Below are 26381 nucleotides of genomic sequence, written 5' to 3' on the forward strand. Positions count from 1 at the left end.
GAATGAATGAATGAATGAAAGTGGACATTTTACTGCATTTGTAAAAGCCTCTTTTTATGCAGAATTCTTTAGAGACATTAACAGATGTACGTGGAAAATAAATGTCAGTGCATCTTGGCAGGAGGAGGTTCATTCAAGCCCCTCCCAGACGTTTAGTAGTTTCATAACTCCATACAGAGACGGCTTCATGTTTTGAAATGCGTTTATTTGCACAGGGACATTATGACATTATCATGGTGTAAAAATCAGTGAAGGACAGACGTCCTGTCTCTTCTTCTCTGTGAGTAACACAGGTGAGTTAAGCTTCGTTTACATGGATTTTAAAAAAACATTCCTTTTTTTTAATGTCTGTAGCTTACACTTTTCACTGGCATTCTCCCTGTGAGTCTGTGAGTGCTGTTCACCCTCGGTTAAACACCAACAGTGAGCGTGGGTCAGTCTGTCTGGCCAATAGTGAGTTATTTTAGTGTTTAGAACGTTATCCTGACGAGCGATGTTATAGTACAGCTTCTGAGTGTGTTTGTGTGTGGGTGTGTGATAGCACCAGCTACATCAAAGTGGACTTTTTCCCTTTCAGATGCAGCCTGGGGGCCTGCATTCCTATAACGTATTTAGAGGAACTGTGTTCCACCGCTGTCTACTCTGAGCTTGGTTGCAAGAAACTGATTCCAGATCAGGGCTCAGATTCCCAATAGTGTCTTAAAGGGACACTCCAGCCACGATGGAACCTTTAACCATAGATACATCTGTTGTAAACATGCTTGCTTGCATTGTACAGTGGTGCTGCTGTGGTCTCTAGAGTGAGATTTTCCAGTTTAAAGACCCACCCCCGCCCTTTGATGATGCATCTTAAAATTAGGAGGAAAAACTAAACTGCTGTGGGGTATATTTTTGTGAAAAAGCTGTTTTTATTTATATTTGCCTCTATTTTCAGTGTTTATGAAGCCTTCTACAGCCTTCTATGCGTCTAGAACCCATCGACTCTAGATCCCTTCGGTTCCTCCTGGCTGTAAAAATACACAGACGGTAGGAGATGTGAAAAGCAAGGTTTTTATAGGTCAGCACACTTTTGACTGATATTCCCGGTTGCAGCTTGAGGTCGGCTGCTATAACAAATCACACTTCTGTCATAGCAGCCATCGGCTGATGCTCTGAATCTAAAATCCCATCAGGAATCACTGCAGCTGGAAGGCCGGTTAGCACTGCATCACTACGGGCTGTTGAACAACGCTCAAGAGTTTCTTAGTGAACTTAGTAAACTCAGCACTTCTCCTTGTGTTTTGTTGATTTCTGGAGGGAGCCTTAAAGAATAACCCTCATGAGAGTGCAGAGTTTGAGCTTTGAAGCCTAGAGTAGCATCACAGTGGCCTGATGGATATTTATCACAGTGCTTTTCATCTTCCAAATTGCCAAAGAAAAACATAATAATAAAACCGAAATACTGTACACGCCAGCGTTCAAGTTGTACTCTGTTCAGAGGCGAACTCTAGATGTCAGGGATGTCTCCAAGTGGTCAGTCTGGTGTTCTCATCTCCGAACCTGTTCACAACCGGTCATTTCTTGCAGCTTCAGTATGAGGATTATATCCAGGTACAAATAATTTAGTGGATCAGACACAGCAGCAGCTGCTCGAGTTTTTAAACCCCTCAGTGTCACCGCTAAACTGAGAACAGTCCACTAACAACAAGCACATCGACAGCGTCCTGTGTCCACTGATGAAGGACTAGAGGATGACCGACATAAACCGCAGTGACAGATGAGCTACCGCCTTTTACTTTACATCTCCAAGGTCTAACAGAGTGAACTGTATGTGGACACATGGTTTAAAATCTCCGTTTGTACCAGCACAACACACACTGACACACCACCAGCACGTCACCGTCACTGCAGCGATCCTGAGAATGATCCACCACCCAAATCATACCTGCCCTGTGGGGTCCTAACCATTGAAGGACAAGGTGAATGTTGAAATGGACAATAAGTCGATACAAGGTCCTAATCCAGTGATTGTTCAATCTCTATTCACACCAAATTCAACAAAACAAACCCAAACCCCACTCTATAAACTTTGCCAAAATGCTCATGCTCAAGGACCATCATTTGCATATTTCACGATACACAGAAATCGCATTTTAATCCAGCACACTTTATCGAGTGTAAATGCATACGTTTATAACTCTTTCAGGATGCAATCCACATTCTAGTGACAAGAAAACACCAAGTGTAAATAGGTTCTCTGACACAGAGTGAGACAGATGTGGCTCCAGCTGTCAGTTGCTGGCGGTTTAATGCGTCTTGCAGACCATTAAATGCTGGCACCAAGCCACAATTAGACCAGAAATGTAGCTCATGCAAACACACACACACACACACATATGCGAATGGCAGTTCCCAGCCAATGCATGTCTACCACACACACGGGCCCCTGAAGCTGATGTGGTACTAGCTGCAGCTGGATGGTGAGCCACAGTGCCCCTCTGCCCCATGTCCAGAACGTGGTCCACTGTGAGTCGAAGTTAACATTAAATTTCTTTCTGAAGATGCAGAAACATGAGGTGCACAGCATTGCCTTTTTCCACATTGTGTTTTTGGGCCACTGCTTCTGACTGTTGCTTAGCAACAACAGCATCACAACTGTCAGTCAGCTGTGCTTTCTGGCTGTGGTTTCAATACGTGTTTGACCTTTTAGAGACTGATCTACGGCCACAAAGTGATGCTGCCAGCTAAAGCAAGCTGAACTACAAACTGCTCTTTGTTCACGTTGAGTACTTTCTGATCTGTAAAACAGATACCACACAGTTCAAGCAAGCCCTCGCTCTCCCAGCTCGGAAGAAGTGTGTGATTGGGGCGTGGCGAGTGTGTGGTACTGGTAATGACCCAAAAAATGGGAAAAAACTGGCTACAAATCCACAAAGCAAAAACAAAAAACACATTTAACCCATTGAAAACAATCAAAAGGAGCCACATCTCTTTAAACATCACATACAACACAAACCTCAGTCATTAGCCTCGCTCATGTTTGTGTGGATCAGAGCTTTCATATTTGCGTACTTTGTTGGACAAATTTCTGGAATAAATAGTGATTTTACAGAGTCGCAGTCACACAGACACAGAGAGGTGATCTGAGGTTGTGAACATGACAGAGCTACATCAACAGTGTGACACTGATTGTATGATATACAGCTAATGGCATCCTTCGAGTTCATGACGACTACAAATATATCAGTGGTTGTGAGAATGGGCTTTAAAATGTGTGTGTGTGTGTGTGTGGCCGAGGCATGCTTCGGGGAGCGCGCTGAGACGGCAGAGGTCAAAGATCAATGGAGCAGCACCCGCTGGGCCTCCGCTTTCTTTCCTTCTTTGCTGTTGTTTGTTTGTTTGTGTGTTTATCTGTTGTAGGTCCTCTCTCCTTGGCGTTCAGAAGTACTGGTGTCTATTTACAGGTTTTCCCAGTGGCTCGGCTCGGCTGTGCTGACCGTCACCGCCGTACTGCCCTGTCATTGGTGGGGCAGCTCAGAGGACGGCTTCTTTTTCAGAGTGTCTATGATGGACTGCACGCCTCGCTTGACGCTAGTGGTGACTCGACGAGTGACCGACTCTGACTGGGACGCAGAAGGGGAAGTGGACTTCTGAGAGGGAGAGCGGGCAACCAAGCATTTCTGGTATCGGAGCTGAGAGAGAGAGAGAGAGAGAGAGAGAGACTAATGAGTACAGAAACTCTAAAGAGAAGTTGAGAGCGAACCATTGTTGAATATCAATCTTAAAAAATCAGTCGTACAAATAAGTTTTAAAATGTTTTTTTGGGTAATGTATTATTGTAATAAATAATTTAAATATTCTCCCACTCTTTTGTCATTTATAATACTTATGTTAATAAGTATTAAAAATGACAACTTTCTATTTTATTCCACAAGAAAATCTTTAAAAAATAAGTCATTTGAAAATGGTGAGTGGAAAGATTTTATTGATGAGATCTATGAGGAAAAAGCACATAGTTCCAAATGTATGTGTGAGATATGATTTACGTGATGGTGTATTAATACTTACTTTAAATTTTTATTTCAATTGTTATTAATAAAGTGACATTCATTCATTCATTAATTGTCTGTAAGCACTTATTCAGTTCAGGGTTCAGTTCAGAGTCTACCTGGAATCATTGGGCGCAAGGCAAGAACACACCCTGGAGGGGGCGCCAGTCCTTCACAGGGCGACACACACTCTCACACACACACACAAATTCATTCACACACCTATGGATAGTTTTAAATCGCCAATCCACCTACCAATGTGTGTTTCTGGACCGTGGGAGGAAATCGACCAATAAAGAGACATGTCATATTTAATAATTCAAAGATTCAGTGTTTGATTTTTGATTTACATTTGTAAGTTACACACAAACACTTTAAAACTTCTTTGTATACTAATTAAATATAAATATTAACATAAGCTCTCATACATTAACATTACTGACATATATGTATATATAGTTGTGCATGTGTGTATGAGATAGACTCACAACGCAGGCGGACTGCACTGCTTCTGACACACTCCCTGCATTGGGTTCACACCAGAACACGTGACACTGGAAGTGCTGGTTCCCCGTGTCCATGATGAAGGCGAAAGTGTGCACGTCACGGCCCACGCCCATAAACGAGAGAAAACGCACACGACACTCCACCAGGACTTCCTCTTCCTCCTCCTGAAATTAACCAGCAGGACAATGCCATGGTTTAGACCAGACACACAGAACTGCACTTAACAGACCACTCAGACAGAGCAGCACTTTATAGACCACTCAGACAGAGCAGCACTTTATAGACCACTCAGACAGAGTGACACTTTATAGACCACTCAGACAGAGCAGCACTTTATAGACCACTCAGACAGAGTGACACTTTATAGACCACTCAGACAGAGTGACACTTTATAGACCGCTCAGGCAGAGCTGCACTTTATAGACCACTCAGACAGAACTGCACTTTATAGACCACTCAGACAGAGCAGCACTTTATAGACCACTCAGACAGAGTGACACTTTATAGACCACTCAGACAGAGCAGCACTTTATAGACCACTCAGACAGAGTGACACTTTATAGACCACTCAGACAGAGTGACACTTTATAGACCACTCAGGCAGAGCTGCACTGTATAGACCACTCAGGCAGAGCTGTACTTTATAGATCACTCAGACAGAGCTGCACTTTATAGACCACTCAGACAGAGCTGCACTTTATAGACCACTCAGACAGAGTGACATTTTATAGACCACTCATGCAGAGCTGCACTTTATAGATCGCTCAGGCAGAGCTGCGCTTTATAGACCACACAGCCAGAGCTGCGCTTTATAGACCACTCAGGCAGGGCTGCACTTTATAGACCACACAGCCACAGCTGTGCTTTCTAGACCACTCAGACAGAGCGGCACTGTATACACCACACAGCCAGATCTGCACTTTATAGACCACTCAGACAGAGCTGCACTTTAAAGCACCCTTAGTGAGAGCTGGACTGTATAGACCACTCAGACAGAGCTGCACTTTATAGTCCATATGCTCAGACCAACACTTAAAGGCCATTAAGCAACACTTTATACACTTAATTTTGCTCCTGGGATGCTCCTACATTTGCAGAGTGTAATTCACATTTACAACTCTATTACAAAATTAAGTTTTGGGGGTTTCCTACCCTCCTCCCTAAGTTACATAGTGCAGTTTCTGCAGGGCTGAACCCAGAGTAGCAACAACAGAGGCTCTATTCTCCCTATTACAGCTCAGTGGAACATCACAATGATTTTGAAGCTGTAATTTTAATGTAAAAAATTAACAAAGTGTTCCTTTAAAAGTGCATATGCAAAGGGTGGTCTAGAAAGGTACAACCCCCCCAACTTCTGTAAACCAGGGGACTCTGATACTGAGAAGTAGTGCCTGATCTCACTAAAGTCTACAGTAAAATCCTCACAGTAAAGTTCTAATACTAGCCTTCCAAGAAGGATATACGCTGTTAATGCAGCAAAGAGAAGTCTAACTCCATATCGATGCTCTTGATTTCAGGAGATTTCAGGAGTCGGCTCAAACCTGGGTCAAATTGTGTTTCTGGAACGGTGCACTTTTTTCGAAGCCTGGCTCTGTTTATTGATTTGTGGCCTTTGTCCTGCACATGTAATACTCAGAGGGCTGCCCTGATCACCAATATTGACATATTAATATCAGTTTCATTGATGTTTACTGTGCCTGCCTGGCACTTCTTCAGCCGTGTGACCAGTGAAAAGTGCTGCTCTGCAATATCAGAAACTTCTCACTTCAGGAACCTTTTAACCTTTAGTTGGGTCACTCTGAGCCAGGCCCTTGGCTTTGAGACTGAGGATCTATCTCACATTTTCAAATCATTAAATTGACCTTGTTGCTCCACTATTGTCATTGATAAAATAGAGACTGAGTAGAAACAAAGAGGCCATTTTAAAGTTAGAGAAGATTGGTGTACATACAGCACTGTGGAAAACTGGATACATCAATGTTCAGTCGAAATGCCTTTAAGGTAAATGCCCTTCAGTATATTCATGTTTGAAAGGAGATCAAATAAACAATCATCAACTTGCTGAAGCAGGGGATAATAAAATGAAATATTATCGTTATTGATGAGTATTGGCATTGGGTTAGTATCATAAGAAAATGTTAAACACTGGGGGGATAAACAGAACAAATCCAATCTAATACTGTAACAAATCTGCCCTGAAATAGTGTGATAGGGTCTTAGCTGTGCATTTTCTTCTGTGGATGGACATCATTTTTGAATAGTTTCAGTGTGACCCTATGTTTAGACGATCATCTAAATAAAGTCTTTCAAAGAAGTAAAGAAGTAATATCATATTATTATTAATATCAGCTGATACTCAAGGATTCAATACATAAAAGAAAAAGTGCCACCATGTCATTTCTAACCATTCTGCCTCCATACTTTTGGTGTGTGGTGCATTTGAATATAATACAGAGAGAGACAGAGAAGAGGAAAAAGACAGAAGTGGAAGAAGAGAGTGAAACGTAAGCTGCCGCAGCTCACCTTCTCTTTGATAACGCTGACTGTAGCATCCTCCACGTTGAGCTGCACTGCCGTCCAGTCCTCCTTTCCCGTGGACGAGAGCAGACTGTCGATTGCCCCGTTTATAATGTCCATCCCTGAGAGAAAGAAGGTGAGAGATGGATGTGAGGAAGACTAAACTACACTATACAGCCAAGACATTGGGGACAAGTTTTATCTGAAATGTCTTTTCAAATAAATGGCATTAATAGGTAGTTTGTGTCCCCGTTTGCTGCAGTCAGCTCTACTCTTTTGGGAAGGGTTTACATCACACGTTAGAATGCTGCAGTGAGCATCTGACTGCATTCAGCCACAAGAGCATTTGTAAAATCAGATACGGATGTTGGATGATTAGTTCTGCATCACAAACACCCCTTCAACTCATCCCAGAGGAATTCTTTGGAAGTCCATCACTCCTGATGCGTCTGAGATTAAGAAAAGCAGCTTCGAAGACTGAAATTTGTAGGTATCTAAAATTCTTGCAGAATAGTTTTAAAACAAAACAAAACAAAAAGAATAGAAGCTGTAATGAAGTCAAACAGTGGAAAAGCTAAACACGTGGACAGTTAGATATTATTTTTAGTTTTGTGTCATTTTCTGTTGAATCACCCGGAGGAAACCCACGCAGACACAGCGAGAACACACCACACTCCTCACAGACAGTCACCCAGAGGAAACCCACGCAGACACAGGGAGAACACACCACACTCCTCACAGACGGTCACCCGGAGGAAACCCACGCAGACACAGGGAGAACACACCACACTCCTCACAGACGGTCACCCGGAGGAAACCCACGCAGACACAGGGAGAACACACCACACTCCTCACAGACGGTCACCCGGAGGAAACCCACGCAGACACAGGGAGAACACACCACACTCCTCACAGACGGTCACCCGGAGGAAACCCACGCAGACACAGGGAGAACACACCACACTCCTCACAGACAGTCACCCGGAGCGGGAATCGAACCCGCAACCTCCAGGCCCCTGGAGCTGTGTGACTGCGACACTAACCTGCTGCACCACCGTGCCGCCCTGGATTTTGCTTATACTCCATCATTTGAACACAGAAATGCTCCAAAATAACTTGGAATAAAATCTTTTTACATGAACTTCCATTGAAAGGTGTGTGTATATATATATATGTACTGGTGATATATATTTGCTGTTGATGTAGATATAAGATGTGATTTACTAGGAAGGTCTCATGCTGTGGGAAGTCTAAATCAGAGAAGCTGTCCTTGCTGACAGCTAAGGTTAACATTTCTGAGGTGTTGATAAGGACAGGCTGAGTTTGTGGCTGGAGCCCACTAGATTAGTTCTATATCTGTCAAGTGAGTAAGAAAAATCCAGCACATATTCTTTCTGATTATTTTTTTCACCCCTGGATAAATCTTGTTTTATTTATTTATTTATTTTTAGATAGAGTGGAACTTCTTTCGGTTGACCAGTTTGTCAGTTAACAATGTCCCAGTGTTGGAATAGACTGTGTGTTTGTGTGTGTGTGTGTGTGTGTGTATACCTATGGGACGAGACACTGAAGTCATTCCCAGGTAGAGAACGTGGAAGCTCTGTTGTAGTTCCGTCTTTGGTGTGGGAAACTCTACTGAGAGAACACATCAGAAACAGACACACACACACACACACACACACACAACCTGATGTAACACCATATAGAACCAGCATTTTAAAAAATGCTTTCTTTCCATTTCTTCCGTCTTTCTTTGTTCCCTCTCTTTTCTTTTCCTCTCTCACACACACAAAATAAGAAAACAGCACAAAAGTGTTGCTATCTGTTTGTGGTTGAACGTTGCACTGAGGGCCCGAATGCGACACTGGTTATTCGTCAGCACTTCATGAAAAGCTGTTGGATGAAAGCTGAAGCACAAGCCACAGCCTAAAGGGCAGAGTCTCTGTTGTTTCATACAGTTTGTGTGAGCATATGTGCATTTTGAAATCCTGAAGTCATGAACAGAGGCATCCACTAAAGATGAGAAGCTTAAATACAGCACGGCATCCTGTGATTTCTAAGCTCCTTTATGTAACGCAACAGAAACAATTACATTCATTACAATGGTCTCTAACTTGTCTATGGGAATCACTATATTACATTAGCAATAAAGTGAAGTGTACTTTCACTCCACACTGGATTTCATATTACGTTTAATAGCTCTATATAAACTAAATCTTTGCTTTTTATAAGACATACATGTTACATATTACACATATTTCAATAGTCGCAATACATCACAGGCATTTCTTCACCTCTTCATAAAATTGACCACACAATGTAAAGATTACAAAATTACGTGCAAGATATGAAGGAAATGATCAAAAAAGCAAGTCTTTATTTGGTCATTATTTTTTAATCTCGTCCTCTAGCTCCCCTTGTTTCCTGTTTGCTCTTTTTATCTAGCCATACTCTCTCTGCTGCTCTTAGATAATTAAAGTACAGGCTTTCACTCTGATAGAGGAATGAAAAACGAGAGGGAGAGGTGACGTGATGCCACGCGCTAGCATTTAGCGTGCAGGCCCAGCCGACCCCATTAAAAACCAATTAACAGTGCGCTGGCGTTAGCGTAGCCAAGCTAGCGGTTCCCTAGCGCTGTGAGATCAAAGGAATTATGGGAGTGGAAATCACTTGTGCCAACAACTGCACAAACTGGCTGTATGCCAGTGTCTCTCTCTCCCTCTTTATTCTGTTCGCCTGCTGTTTCAGTTCTGATCTCCTATTGTTTTTATTCTTCATGCGTCCTTCTTTATTTCACTTTCAACTTCCTCTTATTATATTCTTCCATTTTACCAGGCCCAATGCCACAGTGTTGGGAAGAAATAAGGTATCAACCTCCCAAACCAGATCCCCTGTTCTTCCTTCCTTATCAGGTTTGGACAACATTTAGTTTTCTTGTGTCTTAACAAAGAGCTACTTTTTCCCTAATATTTTTCATTGGTCTGTATTGACACACACTAACTCTTACTCTCTTTATTGAGCGTTGGATAAATACTCAGTGTGTGATAAACCAAAGGCAATGGAAGACCATATCACCTGTTAAACTTGTCAAAACCCAAAATTGAAATATTGGTTTGACAAAATGGAATTGAATGTTACAAATGCTGTGAAAATGCAAATGTATCTGCAGTGTTTTAGTTGGCCATATGACTGCATATTATCCTTTTTATTCCTGACAGATGGTATAGCATAGTGGATAACTGGGTGTTGCCCTACACAGCTAACTGGTTCATTCCCAGCTCAGCCTCTAACACCATGTTATACCGAGTCCTTGGGCATGATTTCTAACGCTTTAATCAACTATTTATGTAACAAAATAAAAACAAACTCTAAGTTGCTCTGTATGAGAGTACAGTATGTCACAATGTATGATCCATACTAATCAATTCTCCATATATTAACGATAACTGTTCTGTTTAAAGGCTTGGTCTGATGAAACATATTAAGCTGTGATTATAGCAGTGATTATCCAAAGCAGAGAACCAGAGAAACTAGTACCAGTTTGTTGTGAGTTTAAATGTGATGTGTGTAGAGTCTAAAAAACATTTTTAACAGCTGGAGGAAAAATATCCATAAAGGTTTTTTACCTTGAAGTGGGACGTCGGAGCTGGGGAGAGAGGAGCTGCCCGCTGCCGCTTTGGCGTTCTTCCTTTCGGCCATTATCTGGGAGAGAAAAATAACAAATAACACCACTTTTTTTGTTTATTTCTCTCTCTCTCTCTCTCTCTCTCTCTCTCTCTCTCTCTCTCTCTCAGTTTTTTCAATTTTAAGCTCAGAGAAGCTCTGTTCATAAAAGCCAGAGCAAACTGGGGAAAGCTGAGAAAAGAATAAGGTCTTAAGATTTAATAAAAGGCGTAATATAATTACATAAGGCAAAAATATTGCATTAAATAAACATCCACATGTGTTCACATTAAGTACAAGATAATCACTAATTGTGTCATTAATTTTAACAGAAACCCACACACACAGCTAACAATTAAATATAACGTTTCTTTTTTCAATATTATACTGTGTCCACTTTATGTGTTAATTACATCTTTTATGACTTTCATTACATTTTTCCACACCTCTGAGGTTCAGTTTAGCAAATATTAGAATTTTCTGCTTTTCCTGATGTAAACCAGACTAGCCTTGGTGATCTACCGGGTTTAATACGGTTGTGAGGACTTCCATTTTGTATCTTTTAATACATTGTAATGCAAAATATTTATTTTTACATCTAATCTGCTAAAAAGTGCCTCCTGAAATAGTGCTAACTTGTGATTAATTACCACTTTAACGAGTAATAATATAAATGTATGACGGTCTTTGACTTGAGCTGAGTACTGTATATTCAAAGGATACCACATACACAACACACACACACACACACACACACATACACACACAGACACAGTCAGTCCCTCTTCAAAGCTAGTTGATGAAACCAGTATAAGCTGCTTTGCTGAATTTGTAAGCATTTTATAAGCTAACACACACACACACACACACACACAGAATTCCAAATGAGCAATATTTCTGATGTCGTGCTTGTCGCTGATTTCATAATCTGCTGTGCCTCTGGAGCAGAACTTTCTCCAGTTCAAAAACATTTTTAATGTATGTGCAAGTCGGGCGGAAAAAGCTCGTACCAGCTTTGCCAGAAAGACTTTAATTTGTTCTGCATTAAAACAATAAAGAGAAATCTAAGGTTCGGCGTTCGGCTTTAGTCCGGGGTTATTTGGCTTTTTATTATTGTACACATTAATTTTACGCACATTTATTCTTGTTTTTCCACCTAATTTACTTTTTATTGTTCACTCTCCAAGTCCCCTGGTTTATTCTGACGCTCTCACAAATCTAGGACATCTTGTCAGAGTGTTACTCCACGGAATATGAAGAACATGCACGTGCCTCTGAAAGAAGGGAGAGTTAGGAGCACTAATTACTCGAATAAATCACTATATAAAGAAGGCCTTGGACACATCTGACACAATATATGTTCTCCATAATCTTATACTCTATTCACGCTCCAGAGATTAACATTACACAGGGAGCTGATGAATCTTCAGTGTGTGTAGATTTAACAGCCTGGCGGTGATAACTGTGTCCAGTTTGGATTCGCAGTGTATATAGTTTTTACAATATGGCAGTAATGAGTGCTGACCATCGATCTGCAGAGTGTAGTCCTTACAGCCTTATATCATACACAGGGGTTGGACAATGAAAGTGAAACACCTGGTTTTAGACCACAATAATTTATTAGTATGGTGTAGGGCCTCCTTTTGCGGCCAATACAGCGTCAGTTAGTCTCGGGAATGACATATACAAGTCCTGCACAGTGGTCAGAGGGATTTGAAGCCATTCTTCTTGCAGGATAGTGGCCAGGTCACTACATGATGCTGGTGGAGGAAAACGTTTCCTGACTCGCTCCTCCACAACACCCCAAAGTGGCTCAATAATATTTAGATCTGGTGACTGTCTTTCACCAGTCTTACTGTGTGTATTGGTGCATTGTCGTCCTGATACACGGCACCACCTTCAGGACACAATGTTTGAACCATTGGATGCACATGGTCTTACTGGTGCAATGTGCAGTTAATGAAGATTGTCCACCAGGCTGCTCCAATTTAGCCATGAGACCTCCCACAATACAATGACAGGTGTTTCAGTTTCATTGTCTAACCCCTGTATATATACATGAAAAAAATGCAGAAAATGAATGCAGTAGGATTCTGCACTGTGTATAATATTTCATTCTGATGGTAATAACACTGGTTTCCAGTTTGAAATGATATATGCATGTTGTGTTTACAGTGTGACAGCAATAAATGAGGAGTGATTCAAATCCAGTATGAATCTGCATAGTGTAGTTTTACAGAATGGCAGAATAAAAAGGAACATCTGTAATGAGTGGAAGTTGTCTGAAAGTTTTTAGATCTACATCCAAATTTATTACCCTTCATAACAAAGTCAGCACAAATCTAACAAGGCATAATCCATCATTATATATCGCAAAATAAAATGTATCTCCATGTTTGTGGATGTTTAGTTCACTACATCATTTGCCTACACAGCAGCTGTTCCAATTTCATGATGAACGGGCCAATAGAAACGCTCGGAATGTACTTGGAATAAAGTCTTTTTTACATTCACTTCCACTGAAAGTCACAATATTGGAAATACATGTTTTTCTCTGGACAGTGATGATATACAGACCCTCACACAGCCTAGAGACCATTGAAAGCAGCATGAACTTATGGTTTTACACAGTGATCACTCATTGAACTGTCAATTTAAAGTTAGGTTCCTTAGTTGGTGTGGACAGAGGTGTCCAGGTCTCTGGAGTGTGTTGAGAGAGATAACAGACTCTCAGGAGTTGTAGTGTGTAGTGAATCCCAGTTGCGTGACTCAGAAGCACTCTCACACTTTCACACTTCCCTCAGAATGTACCCCAGGGGAGAGGAAGGGAGGGAGAGAGGGAGAGAGAAAAAAAGAACGAGTGCAGCCTAAAGTAGACGTGTGACTTGACGTCCGAAAAACAGGCCTCGGTTTAATTAATATTGAAATTGATCTCCAAATGGAAGAGCAAGGGAGTGTAAGGGCATATGCATAATTTCCAGGATGGAGAAGAGGGACGGTTCCCATCCTATTAATAACACCAACTCAGCCAGAAAACACCACCACCCCCCACAATAATTAATTTAGCTTGTATTAGTAATACTGATCTAATTAACAGAGAAGGTGAAAGTCATATTTCTATATTAGCACTTCATTAATAAGCGGGTCATCCAGGAAAAAACTTTAGTTTGTTATTTAAAGTTCTTTTAACACATTATTTATCCAGTCTCTCATGGCTGTTATCGGTGGCCTCGTTGTGTTTGAGTTTGGACCACAATGTCAGGCCCAATTAAAGCTGTAGTTTACATGAGCATCATCAGAAGGTCTCACCTTAGCGCAGATCTGGTGCAGGCTGGCGGCGATAGCTTCTGCAGGACTGTCACATTGGAACACGTGACATTTCAGCACACGCGTGTTCTTATCCCGAGCCACGTACGCAAAATCCCTGCAAGAGCAGAAAGACAAAGAGCATAAAACCTCACCAGTGTGGCTTGTGATGGTAATGTGTCATAAGTGAGAAAGAAAGACCAGTGGTAGAGACTAGGAGACTAGAGACTAGGTAATCTAGTTTTATCCTATACCCTATATATATATATATATATATATATATATATATATATATATATATATATATATAATCAATCAGTCAAAGCCAGTCATCCAAACTACGCAAGACCTAGTGGATCATCCAAATGAACCCGTCAGATTCACAGAGACCAGAGAATATCAAGTTGGGGATCTTAAAACTGAGAGAAACAAAAATTGCAAACAACTTCTGAGACTGAACTTTGGAGGTGTGGAAAAAAAACACCACCTACAAATTTCTTTGATCAAATTAAAGCAGTTCCACTAAAAGAACAGAAGCAGTCATGAAGGAAGATGGTGGATACAGTAAAAACTGACAATTTACATTAAGCTTCTGTGTAATATTACTTCAGTTTAATCTTTCTAAAAATATAAAAATGTTCTTCATTCATTCTTTCGTGTCTTTAATAACCATTTCATTCAGAGCAGGGTCCCAGTGACTCCGGAGCCCACCTACAATCATCAGACACAAAGAAGGAACACACTCTCACCAGGGCATCAGTTTCTTGAATGGCATCACACACTCACCCAGTCACTCACACACTCACACCTGTGGACAGACTCACACACTCACCCAATCACTCACGCTCATTCACTCACTTGTAGTTTGGGTCCCTGACATTTGCACAGTCCATACATCCATTATCTGCAATCAATATCCAATTCAGGGTCACGGTGGGTCCAGAGCCTACCTGGAATCACTGGGTGCAAGGCAGGTATACACCCTGGAGGGGGCGCCAGTCCTTCACAGGGCAACACACACACTCACACATTCACTCACACACTCACACCTATGGTCACTTTTGAGTCACCAATCCACCTACCAACGTGTGTTTTTGGACTATGGGTGGAAACCGGAGCACCCAGAGGAAACCCACGCGGACACAGGGAGAACACACCACACTCCTCATAGACAGTCACCCGGAGCGGGAATCGAACCCACAACCTCTAGGTCCCTGGAGCTGTGCGACTGCGACACCGTTGCCGTCCCATTTGCACAGTGTTGTTTGAAATTCGTCTAAAGTATAAGAGCCGATTAATAAACTAACACTCCTACAAACACACATTGGGATAACAACTTTGAAAACATGTCATCTTCTTTTACAGAGGTTGCCAGTATTAAAACACACACACACACACACACACACACACACACACACACACACACACACACACACACACATAAGGCAACATGAAAGAAATCAGTTCTTTGAAAACAACAACGGAAAGAGAGCGAAAAGAGGTTACGCAGTGAACCAGGTTCACCCTGGGATTCTGCACACCATCACCTGACAAAACTGGGTTTTTCAGTTTATTTTCTCACTATTCCCAAAAGTGGCATCCGAATGGGAAGAGGCATCCAAACAAGCCTCAGCCTGACCTCCATTCTGAAATCCGCTGCCTGTCAAATGTTTGGGGACACCCGTTTTCTCTGAAAAGCTTTTCTCCGTTACATCACGTTGAAATAAAACAGGATCGTTTTACTACAGCTTTGTTCTGATCTTGTGAACGTGTCCAGGTCAATATTCAATAATCATCAAAGCGTCTTTTTAAAAATGAAGACCAGGTTTCGCCGTAGTGTTTACAGCTGAAACATATCTAAAGAGATAATAAGCTAACACTACAGCTAACTGCTGCAATGAGATAAGGAGGAAGAGGAAGAGCTCCATCCCCCTGGGGGATGGGGAATGCTTGTACATTATAGGTTCATTTCCTAAGTTGATTATTTAAGCTGGAAATCAGATATTTATCGATAATAGAATCAATAAATCTTTAAGGTAAATCCACACTCATGGACCAAACAAACAAACACAGGTGATGTCTCCATTCTGTCGGTAATGCTGTCCAGACACAAGATATATACTGGGTCAATGAGCCCACCCAGTTAAAGCAACACTAGGCAGTATTGTTCTCCCTGTGTCTGTGTGGGTTTCCTCCAGGACTCTGGTTTGTCGCCCAGTCCACGGTGTGAGCCTGCCTTGTGCCCAGTGATTCCCAATGATGACCCACTGTGACCCTGAACAGGATGAAGTGGTTTCAAAAAATGATTACATTTCTCAAAATTTAGACTAAAAATCTGACACATCAACTACAGTCAAACCTCTTTTGAAGTATCCTCTTGGTGTAGTGTGGATCTGAGTTGTGATGTATTGTTATGACGATGTCTGAGAACTCTCTACGTGGTTGTCCTCTCAGGATTTGGCCTGAATTCTCCACGGGTCAAACAGAAAACATGAAGGCAGTTTCTAGCTTGTTCTCTGGCCTATGGTTTGGCATGGTTTACGAGTCCCGAGTGGGTGATTGACGCCCTGACGTGCAATTCAGCCATGCCCCGATGAGCAATGCATGCTGGGAATTTGAGTGCATGTACATAGTTCATAGAAATGTCGAGGGTAAATTGCCATTGGGGGATGTTTATTTTTTCAACTCATGTGGTTAGAAACATTTATCAAAACCATAAAAGCCTTTCTGCAATAAACCGACTATTCCCTCTGAATCAATGACATGTGACTGAGATTTTTAACGAGAATTATCATCCACCACATCGGGATATCAGTTATATGAGTGAATGAGTGTTAAAGGGGACATCTCCCACTTTTCCACTAAGAAACACAGTTGTTGTTTTTTGCTCAGATCTCTTTCTTTTCCAAACTCGTTTTCTCCATTTTTACTCAGAGCTCTTATTTCTGAGCACACGTTTTGTCTGTTTTGTTGCGTTTAACCTGGCCTTTGCATTCTCACATAAACGCAGGTCCAGCGCCGTGATCGGAGAGACTCTGATGAAGGGGTGGAACATTTCCAAATATTTTGTAGTCTGAGTAAATGCAGCACAAAATCAGAATGGCTCAAATTATTTCTTGTTTTCTGACAAAAGCAAGGTGGCCCTGATTCGCAGTGAGTGGGTCAGTAGACTCCAGATCCCCAAATGAATGTGCTAATAAACTGAACAAGCCATTTTGTCATGATATTCCCCTTTTAATTTTATCTACACAATTAATAAATTCATTTGAATTTTAATGAACTATAAAAGCTGTAATTCTGGACCACAGTCAACACACCACTCATCCACAAGGCACTGGATGGAAGTCCATCAAATTTAACTGGGCATGGTGACCTTAGGCTTGTGTGTGAGGCTCTGTTTTCTCAAAATGTTTTTCAGAGACAGAGAGGTGTGCACTAAAACATTAATGATAACCAGTGTCCACAAACACCTGGACGTATAGTGTGTGTGTTTTACTGAAAGAACAAGGTCAGTGTGCATTACAACAAAGGAACAAACAGCTTTTATTTTCTCATCAGAAGTCACCATGACCATGCCGTGTGTGTGTGTGTGTGTGTGAGTGTGTGCGCATGTGTGTGTGTGTGTGTCTGTGTGTGTTAGAAGACCTTGGCTTTATCTCTGCAATCTCTCACTCTATTTATGACTCTATTACCCAACACGTCTCTTACTAATTGTGCACACACATTTAGAGTCGATAACCCTCTAAGCAGGTGTGTGTGTGTGTGTGTGTGTGTGTATGTGTAAGAGAGAGAGAGAGAGAAAGACATTTGTTTGATTCCAGATGGTGAAGTTGTTACAGGTATATGTGGAAGTTTGAATGTGTGTGTGTGTGTAAGTGAGATAGAATGTAATTAGAAATGGGTGAAGAAGTGTTCTGTGTGTGTGTGCGCTGAGATTTCATCTCTATCTTCTCTGTTTACATTCCATTACCGTGCATCCAGTGGGACACACTCTCATTACAGCCCTACACACCTCAGCTGTTTGACTAGTAGAACACACACGTGTGCATGCGCTCTCTCTCTCTCTCTTTAGGCTACTATTTAAATAGAATTAGGTATTTTGCTCAGCACTTTCTTATATTGGATGTGAGATATGTGCATGTGTTTTCATCTGTAAAACTCATCTGGTATATGTGTGTGTGTGTTTGGGGTGTGTGTGTGTGTGAGGAGTATCCTGCTTTATTGTGGGAAAACAGTTCCACTGCACCATTCAGTAAAAATCAGATTAAAACCTGCTGAACTACCTGCACACACACACACACACACACACACACACACACACACACACACACACACACACACACACACACACACACACACACACACACACACACACACACACACACACACACACACACACACACACACACACACACACACACACACTGTATAATTGTGGGTGTATGTGTGTGTTTGGCAGATCTTTCCGTGTGAAGAATCAGGTGATGTGTGATTTTTCATTGTATTTTTTACATACATATAACTGAGAAGAGGAGAATGGAGATAGAGGACAGAGAAGAAAAAAGAAAAAGATGAGAAAGGCAAGGAAACACTGAAGAAAAGAAATGGGACCAAATGAGCAAAGAAAAGGAAAGAAAGCAAAAAAAAAGAGAAGACAAAACTGAGAGAACGAGAGGAAAGAGAAATTGGGGAAATGATAAAAGTGAAGGATTAAAAATAAAAAATAGAAGTAAGTTGATGAAGAAAGAGAATAGAAAAGAGAGGGGAAAGGAAGAGAATTTAAATGCTGTAGAGAACTGATGAAAAAGAGAAAGAATGTTCAAGACAAAAATATTTAGCATTCTTTGTTCTTCTCTTGGGAATACAGTAATAAAAATATAATAATATTGTCCAGTCACAAAATGGAAAGTGACCTGACCTTTTTAACCTTGAATGTGGTTTTGCGCCAGTGATTTAGAAGCTGACCTCGAGGGGGAGATTACGAAGACAGAGAGAAAAAGAAGGAGAAGAGAAAGGGTGTTGAATACAAAGGGGGTTGGTTGTTAACGATTAAGCAATTTCTCTTCGTTTGTGTTGATGAATCCTGTTAGAGGCATGTGTGTGTGTGTGTGTGTGTGTGTGTGTGCACATGCATGTGTGTGATTGGAATCCAATTTAGGGCTCCTAAATCAATTACGTAGCTCCATTTCATTTAAATGAGTCAAACTTGGCATTAGTCGACATTAATCATCATGCTTGACTTTGCATTCATCTCCCTTCTTGCTTTTGTTCCTTTCACTTCATTTGGCCATTCGTCTGTGTCCAAAAACAGTAAAGTCGACCAAAGAGTGACCATAGTTTCTTGGATATCTCCTGAACAGCACAAGCTAAAAATAATAGCAGACAATGCAGGAACATTGTTTAAAACTGCACTGTAACTTTACGGGGTGGTAGTGCATTACTTTTACAGTAATATACCATGCACACTTACAGTAAGGAACAGTGAAATAAGAATTGCTTGCTGTGAGTTCACAGAAACCAGGAGCAGAGTATTAATGTTATATAGCCATAACAAGCTGCACACTCGACCCAGCAACGACGACCAACCTCAGAGACCAAGTACTAATCTACTACCTGATTACTCACTGTGTTACAGTTGGTCATTAATTCAAGCATTAACTTAATGTATTATACCTTGAATGTTTTGTGTTAATGTTGTGGAATTTAATGTAAGGCTCTTATTTTATTTTCCTACTTACTACCTCCTACAGAATGCAACAACATACTGTACTTTAAGAAAACTGAGTCATTGTGAAAATTGTATTGTAAATATAGATCATATGGAACTGGTGACACTGAGCATGCATTAACGGTGCCAGTGGGGCTAGGTACAGTCTTAGTCACCAGGGAGGCCAGTGTGGATTTACAGTTGTAGATCCTTAAGGGTAAAGTAGGACTGTAAATCTAGCTTGGAGGGGGGTGAGTCTGAGACGCCATACTCCACTGTTGATCATTCTGGAGGTGTCGTGGGTTTAATTCAGTGAAACACTGATGAGGGGAGGTGCCTACCTGATGACCCCTGTGAAGAGCTAGTGATGCAGTGGGTGGTTTGGGTTCTCATGTGATGGGCTCAATGAGTAACCATAGTTGTTAAGGGTAGCTGGTTGCTGATTGGTTGTAACTGTAGGATTGGAACAATGGAAATTGTGTGGCTGCTGGTAGGAAGGGAGTGGGGTGACCCCTATGTGAAGCTCTAACGGATTGACATAGGATATTTTACATCTTATCTCATGAATATGATTATAATTTGCATTTACAGTGTCATAACAATGTTTATTTAAAGTGGAACTCCACCAATGTTTCAGAATTTCTTAATTTTTCAGTCATTAATCTGTAAATAAAGATGGCAATAATGGTGTGAAGTTTTCACAGTATCTGCTGTGTTTTTGCTCACTGAAAGCCACCATATTAGCAAGAAAAAGACCGACAATTGCTGGTATATGAGTAAAAAAGACAGAAATGAATGCCTATTTTACCATTTTCATTATAAAACAGGAAATATGATAAAAGATAAATAAATAACAATATTAAAATCTACAAAGAAAACAGAAAAATTAGAGAAAAAAATAAAGAGAAGGCTAAATTATGCACAACTTTGAAAGTCTGGTGGAATACTCTTTAATAATAAAACTCTCAGAGAGCGCCTATACAGTGACCCCAAAACAATGTCCTTTAGTAGGAAAAAATAACCCACAATGCCATGCAAAAGGTCCCTTTGTTTCCTTCCTGTGGAGCTGCGGCAGTTAACTGAGCACAGAAATGTGATTTTGTGACATAAATATGATTTTACATATGATGAATGTTGCATCATAACCACTTTAGGCCTCCACAATCCAAACTGTGTCCCTGAGGAGTTAGATCACACACACACACACACACACTCGCTTCTCTCACATACACTTGGATACTGTGAGGTACATTGTGACGGTGCTGATGCAGAGCACTTGCTGCATAATGAACGGCCTGTCCAATCTGATCTGTGTCAAACTCACCAGCTTTTATGTGAAACTATTGAGCAAACGCATAACAATACACTGCCAATACAACGTGTGGTAAAAATATATGTATATTTTATTTTAAAATTTGTAACTGAGCCTTGGGTTTATTTCGAACAGTGGCAGGCACTCAGAGCTTTCAGAAGGGGCAGCATTTTAGACAGAACCAAGTGCTCTTTAGACAGAACTAAGCACATACTGCAGTAATCCTTTTACTCTATAGTTGGGTGTCAGCTTCAAACAAAAGAGTTAAATTCAAGGACCGTCCTGATTGTAATTTCTGTTCTCTTTGGCAAGATTCAGGCTCACTGGACCTTCATTTCAGCCCCTGAATGCTTAATCAGTGGGACACACAGCCAGATGAACCACAAACATAACTGGAAATACAGCCAACTGACCAAAGGAATTAACCAGTCATGTTCAGATTTACTGTGATCAATACTGTGGGAAAAATCCATCACCCTCGGTCTTCTGAAAAGTCCTACAAATGTCACTGCAGCAGATATGAGAGTTAGTAATAGTAATAAAAGTGGAAGGCTGTAAAAGTGTAAACCCACTACATATAAAGTGAAATATGTCTGTGTGTCTCATAGAAGTTCCAAGAAACCATTTAACAAGTGTTTAACAAGTTTAAAATATCCCCGTTGTTGTAGAATGGATATAAACGCCCATGTGTTACCTTAGGACTAATGTACTGCTAGAATCACAAGCAACATTCAGGATGGTCTTTACTCAGGTCTCAGAGTCACAAAAAACTGGTTGAGTTCAGACTTCAAATTCACAACTGTGTAGAGCTCACCACACAGACACACACACACACACACACACACACACACACACATTGGTCTCTTTCACACTTATTAGAGCTCTCAAACTGTATCTACCAGTTTCTCTCTGGTCAGAAATTATTCATCAGTGTTTTCCGAGTTACAACATTAGGACACCCTGCACCATCTGTCTGCAGCTATTCCAAGCACAGACACACACACACACACACACACACATACACATACACACACACACACACACACATAAAAAAAGCCTAAATTCTTTTCCTTTATCTCTCCCTCGCATACTGCAACAATTATTAAAACTTTGAATTTATCATTATATATTACCATTCATTACAAAACTGCTTCATATACAAACAGAACCACGAGTGAAGCACCGCTAGGAGAACTGTGGGCTGAGGCTGATATGCAGTATTTTGCATGTGCTTACACTATAAGGCCACTATAATTATCGGGACACTTGCTCATGCAAAATGTTTTCTGAAATCACAGTTTTATAAAGAGTTTGTCCACTTTTGCTGCAGTAACAGCTTCTACAGGCAAAAAGGTCATCGCAAACGAAATTCCAGCTCGTACCGAATGTGCTGAAGTTACACAGTCACTCCAAATTCCACCTTAAATAATGTAAGAGTGACAACACAAATCAGTCAATATCACCCACCTATGGAGCAGGAAAAGAGTAACATCCACATCTCCTACCATGCTTTTCAACGTTTAGATATCTCTACACCATCCAAATGCCTATAGATGCAGTTTCTCGCCTGTAGCTAAAAGGGCAATGGAGGGGGAGGGCTCCTGAGCCAGTTCCAAAATACTTTCTCTGTTTCTCATTTACAGAGCCAGTGTTGCGTACGAGCACTGGGCATTTTTCCAGCAGAAACAGGTTGCAGTGGAGCAAATGATGAGGAAACATCTTCTGAATTTTATAAAAAGTGGTTCAGATTAAGATGCAAGCCTTTAAATGCAGGTGCAGATGCTCCAATATTTCCCATTTAATCTCATGTATGGAGATTATACAGGTTCTGTGTACATATTGTTTTAAATATATATTTAGTTTGGTGTGGTCTCCTCGTGTCTGTGTGGGTTTCCTCCGGGTGACTGTCTGTGAGGAGTGTAGAGTGTTCTCCCTGTGTCTCTGTGGGTTTCCTCTGGGTGACTGTCTGTGAGGAGTGTGGTGTGTTCTCCCTGTGTCTGCGTGGGTTTCCTCCGGGTGACTGTCTGTGAGGAGTTGGGGTATTCTCCCTGTGTCTGCGTGGGTTTCCTCTGGGTGTTCTGGTTCCCATCCACTGTCCAAAAACACACGTTGGTAGGTGGATTGGCGACTCAAAAAAGTGTCCGTAGGTGTGAGTGTGTGTGTGTTGCCCTGTGAAGGACTGGCGCCCCCTCCAGGGTGTATTCCCGCCTTGCAGCCAATGATTCCAGGTAGGCTCTGGACCCACCACAACCTCGAACCGGATAAGCGCTTACTTATACTTATAATGAATGAATGAATGTAAACAGTAAGAACAAAAGCAAAAAAACATTAAAAACTGATTTTTCTAATGAGCATGAACAGGATCTATTCCAACACCATTCATTATCCCTCAGACACACACACATGAGCAGCAGCGTCAGCAACATAAAGATACCACAAGAGCAAGATAATGGGCCGTGTAAGTGTGTGTGCACACGTGAGCACACGTGTGTGTAAGAGTCAGTCACGGACTGTGGTCATTAGACTAATGCTGCTGCTTAATTACCCTCTAACATTGTAAAGTTGTTTACAGCCCTGGTACACGGCTCAATCGCCTGCTCACCTCCCAGACATTAAATCACGTCAGACTACATTACCCATAAACACTCTCTCTCTAATCTCACACTGTATTAGCAGCAGCCTGCCTAAATGTACATTCGCATTAGGTCCTGACAAAGTGCTAATGTTGCCCCGAGTTTAGCTTTGTCCCATTTGGCACACTTCGGGTCCTGCGGTCTTCATTGCCGCATGCTAGAGAGTGTCCCATTTCTCAATTTGGAGACTCCTGAACGACCTCTATGCACCCTTAATGCAGCCTTTGGGGATAATCGCATCGATGCGGACTCAGCAGCACATTCTTAGAAACCCTTGTCATATAAGCTATAAGTTTGGGTACAGTCATAAGACCAAGTGAAGAAGATTCGGATAGGACTCGTAGGTAGCTTTCCCCTTTTGCTGCAGGGAAGGCAGCCAGTGCTGATGAGTTTTATAGCCATTCATCCTAATCTTGGCACTGAGCATGGGGACTTTATGCATACTGACGATGCATATTCACTAATTATAAGGGATTTATAGAAACTATAGGACACCTAGTGTATATACACTGCACTATCACTGGGTTAGGAGTAACTAGCGTGTAGATACAAGGTAGGTACAAGGTAAGTTGATTTGAACTTCTAAATTTGGCTTGAGTGGCCTGACCTGGGCTCTAACTCAGTGAAGAGCTGTAGAGCATTGGTGTGCATGGGATGTTCGGTGTGATATGCACGGTCAGTAATTTCACCCTGCTTGATATTTCTGGCACACACTCTGATATCGTTTAGAGCAGTGGGTTTCCTAAGCAGTCTGGACAGTCTGAGCCGAGTTCCCATCTGGGCAGTTTGGCTCCAACTGTAGAGCCATTTACCTCCTGTTTAGCCTCTGTTTCTGCCACTGAACTCTACAGCCCCACTTTATATATTAATTCCAAGTTGTATTCCATCCCAGCACCATTTGATTTATTAGTGTGTTCTATTTTATCTTTATTTTTCCCACTTGGAGTTTGGAACCACTTCTCTTTTCGCATTATGCAAGATATTTGAGCTCTGACACGTCCGTCCTGACCCGGAGTAGTGCTCTTGTATACGGCTTTTGGAAATATTCATACATTTTCTTGCTATGCTTGTTTTTTTCCATGTCATTTTAAAGGAGATTGTATTTTAACCGCTAGAATTCGTTCAGTCCTGAAGCTATGTCCACCAAAATTTACTTGGTCAGACCAGGGTACACTGGGGACACATCGTGTCATCGCCGTCTCGTTTATTCCCTTATTCAATTCTCCTCCATTTATTTTTAAACACTCGTGAGGTTAGGGATTGATGTTGAATGATTGAGATCATAAAAGCTACTCCAATTATACACAAAGGTCTCCTTTCCTGAGATATCCTCTAGGCAATGATCCTGGTGACCTCAGACTCATGTGCAGCTGCTCCACAGCCTCCTGTTTATTCATACTTTCCTGTGGAGGTTATAGAAACTGTGAATTATAGAAATTAACTGGAATAAAAAGGTTAGAGGGATTGCGATTAAAATATTCCCAAACTAAGCTCAATTTTTCAATTGCTCAAACTCATAAAGTGCAAGAGTATGAACAGGAATATAATCCTGAGGGGGTCTGAAGATTCCTGTGGATACCAAAATGTACACACTCACTCACACACACACACACACACCAAATTCTACTGACTACAGTGTTTCTGAGGTCAGATTTATAGACCATTAGACACACAGTGAGACAGCAAGCTAACGAGAGAACTGGAGAAACCATTCATCAGAGAGAGAGAGAGAGAGAGAGAGAGAGAGAGAGAGAGAGAGAGAGAGAGAGAGAGAGAGAGAGAGAGAGCATGCTCACAGGCTTCAGGTAGTTCAATTAAAGAGAGAGGGATTGAAAGAATGATAGGAAGAATCATGAGAACAGCGTATTTATGCGCCTGCGTGATGTGGAGAACTGCAGGAATGGAGGGATGAATTATGGCGGAGGGAACGGCAGGAGAACGGGGCGAGAAAGAGAGGGAGGCAGAGATGAAAGGACAAGAAACTGAGGCAAGGGATAGAATGATGAATCAAAGACAGAGAGACTGAAAGAAAGAGAGACAGAAGAGTAAAAAAAGAGAGAGGGATGCCCTTTGATCTTGCAAAGGAGTGAGGTGTATGTGTGTTTGTGCGCATGTTTGTGTTCAGTAAAATGTTAACAGCATGCCTCTGCTCTAGTGGTGTAATGTGACTTCTAGACAGCAGGACACAGATCTTAAAAGGGCAATGGCACTAGATGCAAAGGCCAGACCCCACTATTAAAACAGCAACAGCACCAAGAGGTATATATATGTCCAAAATGTTGTCGACACACTGTATAGTGTCTGAATTCAACTACTTCTTTGTTCAGTTGCGCAAACATCGCTTCTATGATTTCCACAAGAGCATGACGCAAAGTGGGAGGCTCTGGGGCAGGTTTACATTGACCATGCTCAAAGCCAAGTCCACTAGAGGGATATAGAGGGGTAAAGAGGGGTAAAAAGCTTGCAGCATTGAAGCTAATCTTGAAAACCACAGGACGAATTACACAGGGAAAAGGCTAAGAGCAGAAATAAACAATGCAAAGGTTTATGCAATGTACCGGCAATGTTCTCTATCTCTCATGCAGGCAAACAAACAAATACAGCTCTGCACACCCTCACACACACACTTGTGTGTGCGGTGTGTGAAACGAAACACAGTTCGTTTGAACCATGAATCTCACAACTCTGACATTCAGCAAGAAACACTG

The 26381-nt window shown here is 41.5% G+C and overlaps 1 protein-coding gene across 3 annotated transcripts in view; it reads right to left on the reverse strand.

Moving 5' to 3' along the window:
* Positions 1 to 164: 164 nt before the first annotated feature.
* Positions 165 to 26381, reverse strand: part of LOC136664837 (amyloid beta precursor protein binding family B member 2) — a 51261-nt gene continuing 25044 nt past the window's right edge. For 2 of the 3 annotated variants that reach the window (XM_066642279.1, XM_066642282.1), the window contains 6 exons: positions 14025 to 14139; positions 10679 to 10754; positions 8604 to 8687; positions 7059 to 7174; positions 4517 to 4699; positions 165 to 3671 (listed from right to left, as the gene is read on the reverse strand). In XM_066642279.1, coding sequence (XP_066498376.1) covers positions 3498 to 3671; positions 4517 to 4699; positions 7059 to 7174; positions 8604 to 8687; positions 10679 to 10754; positions 14025 to 14139 — 748 coding nt within the window. In that variant the 3' untranslated portion in view covers positions 165 to 3497. The remainder of the gene's footprint in view (positions 3672 to 4516; positions 4700 to 7058; positions 7175 to 8603; positions 8688 to 10678; positions 10755 to 14024; positions 14140 to 26381) is intronic. The other variant, XM_066642280.1, reaches the window with a different exon arrangement.

Source organism: Hoplias malabaricus, chromosome 13 (assembly GCF_029633855.1).
Source record: "Hoplias malabaricus isolate fHopMal1 chromosome 13, fHopMal1.hap1, whole genome shotgun sequence".
NCBI lineage: Eukaryota > Metazoa > Chordata > Actinopteri > Characiformes > Erythrinidae > Hoplias > Hoplias malabaricus.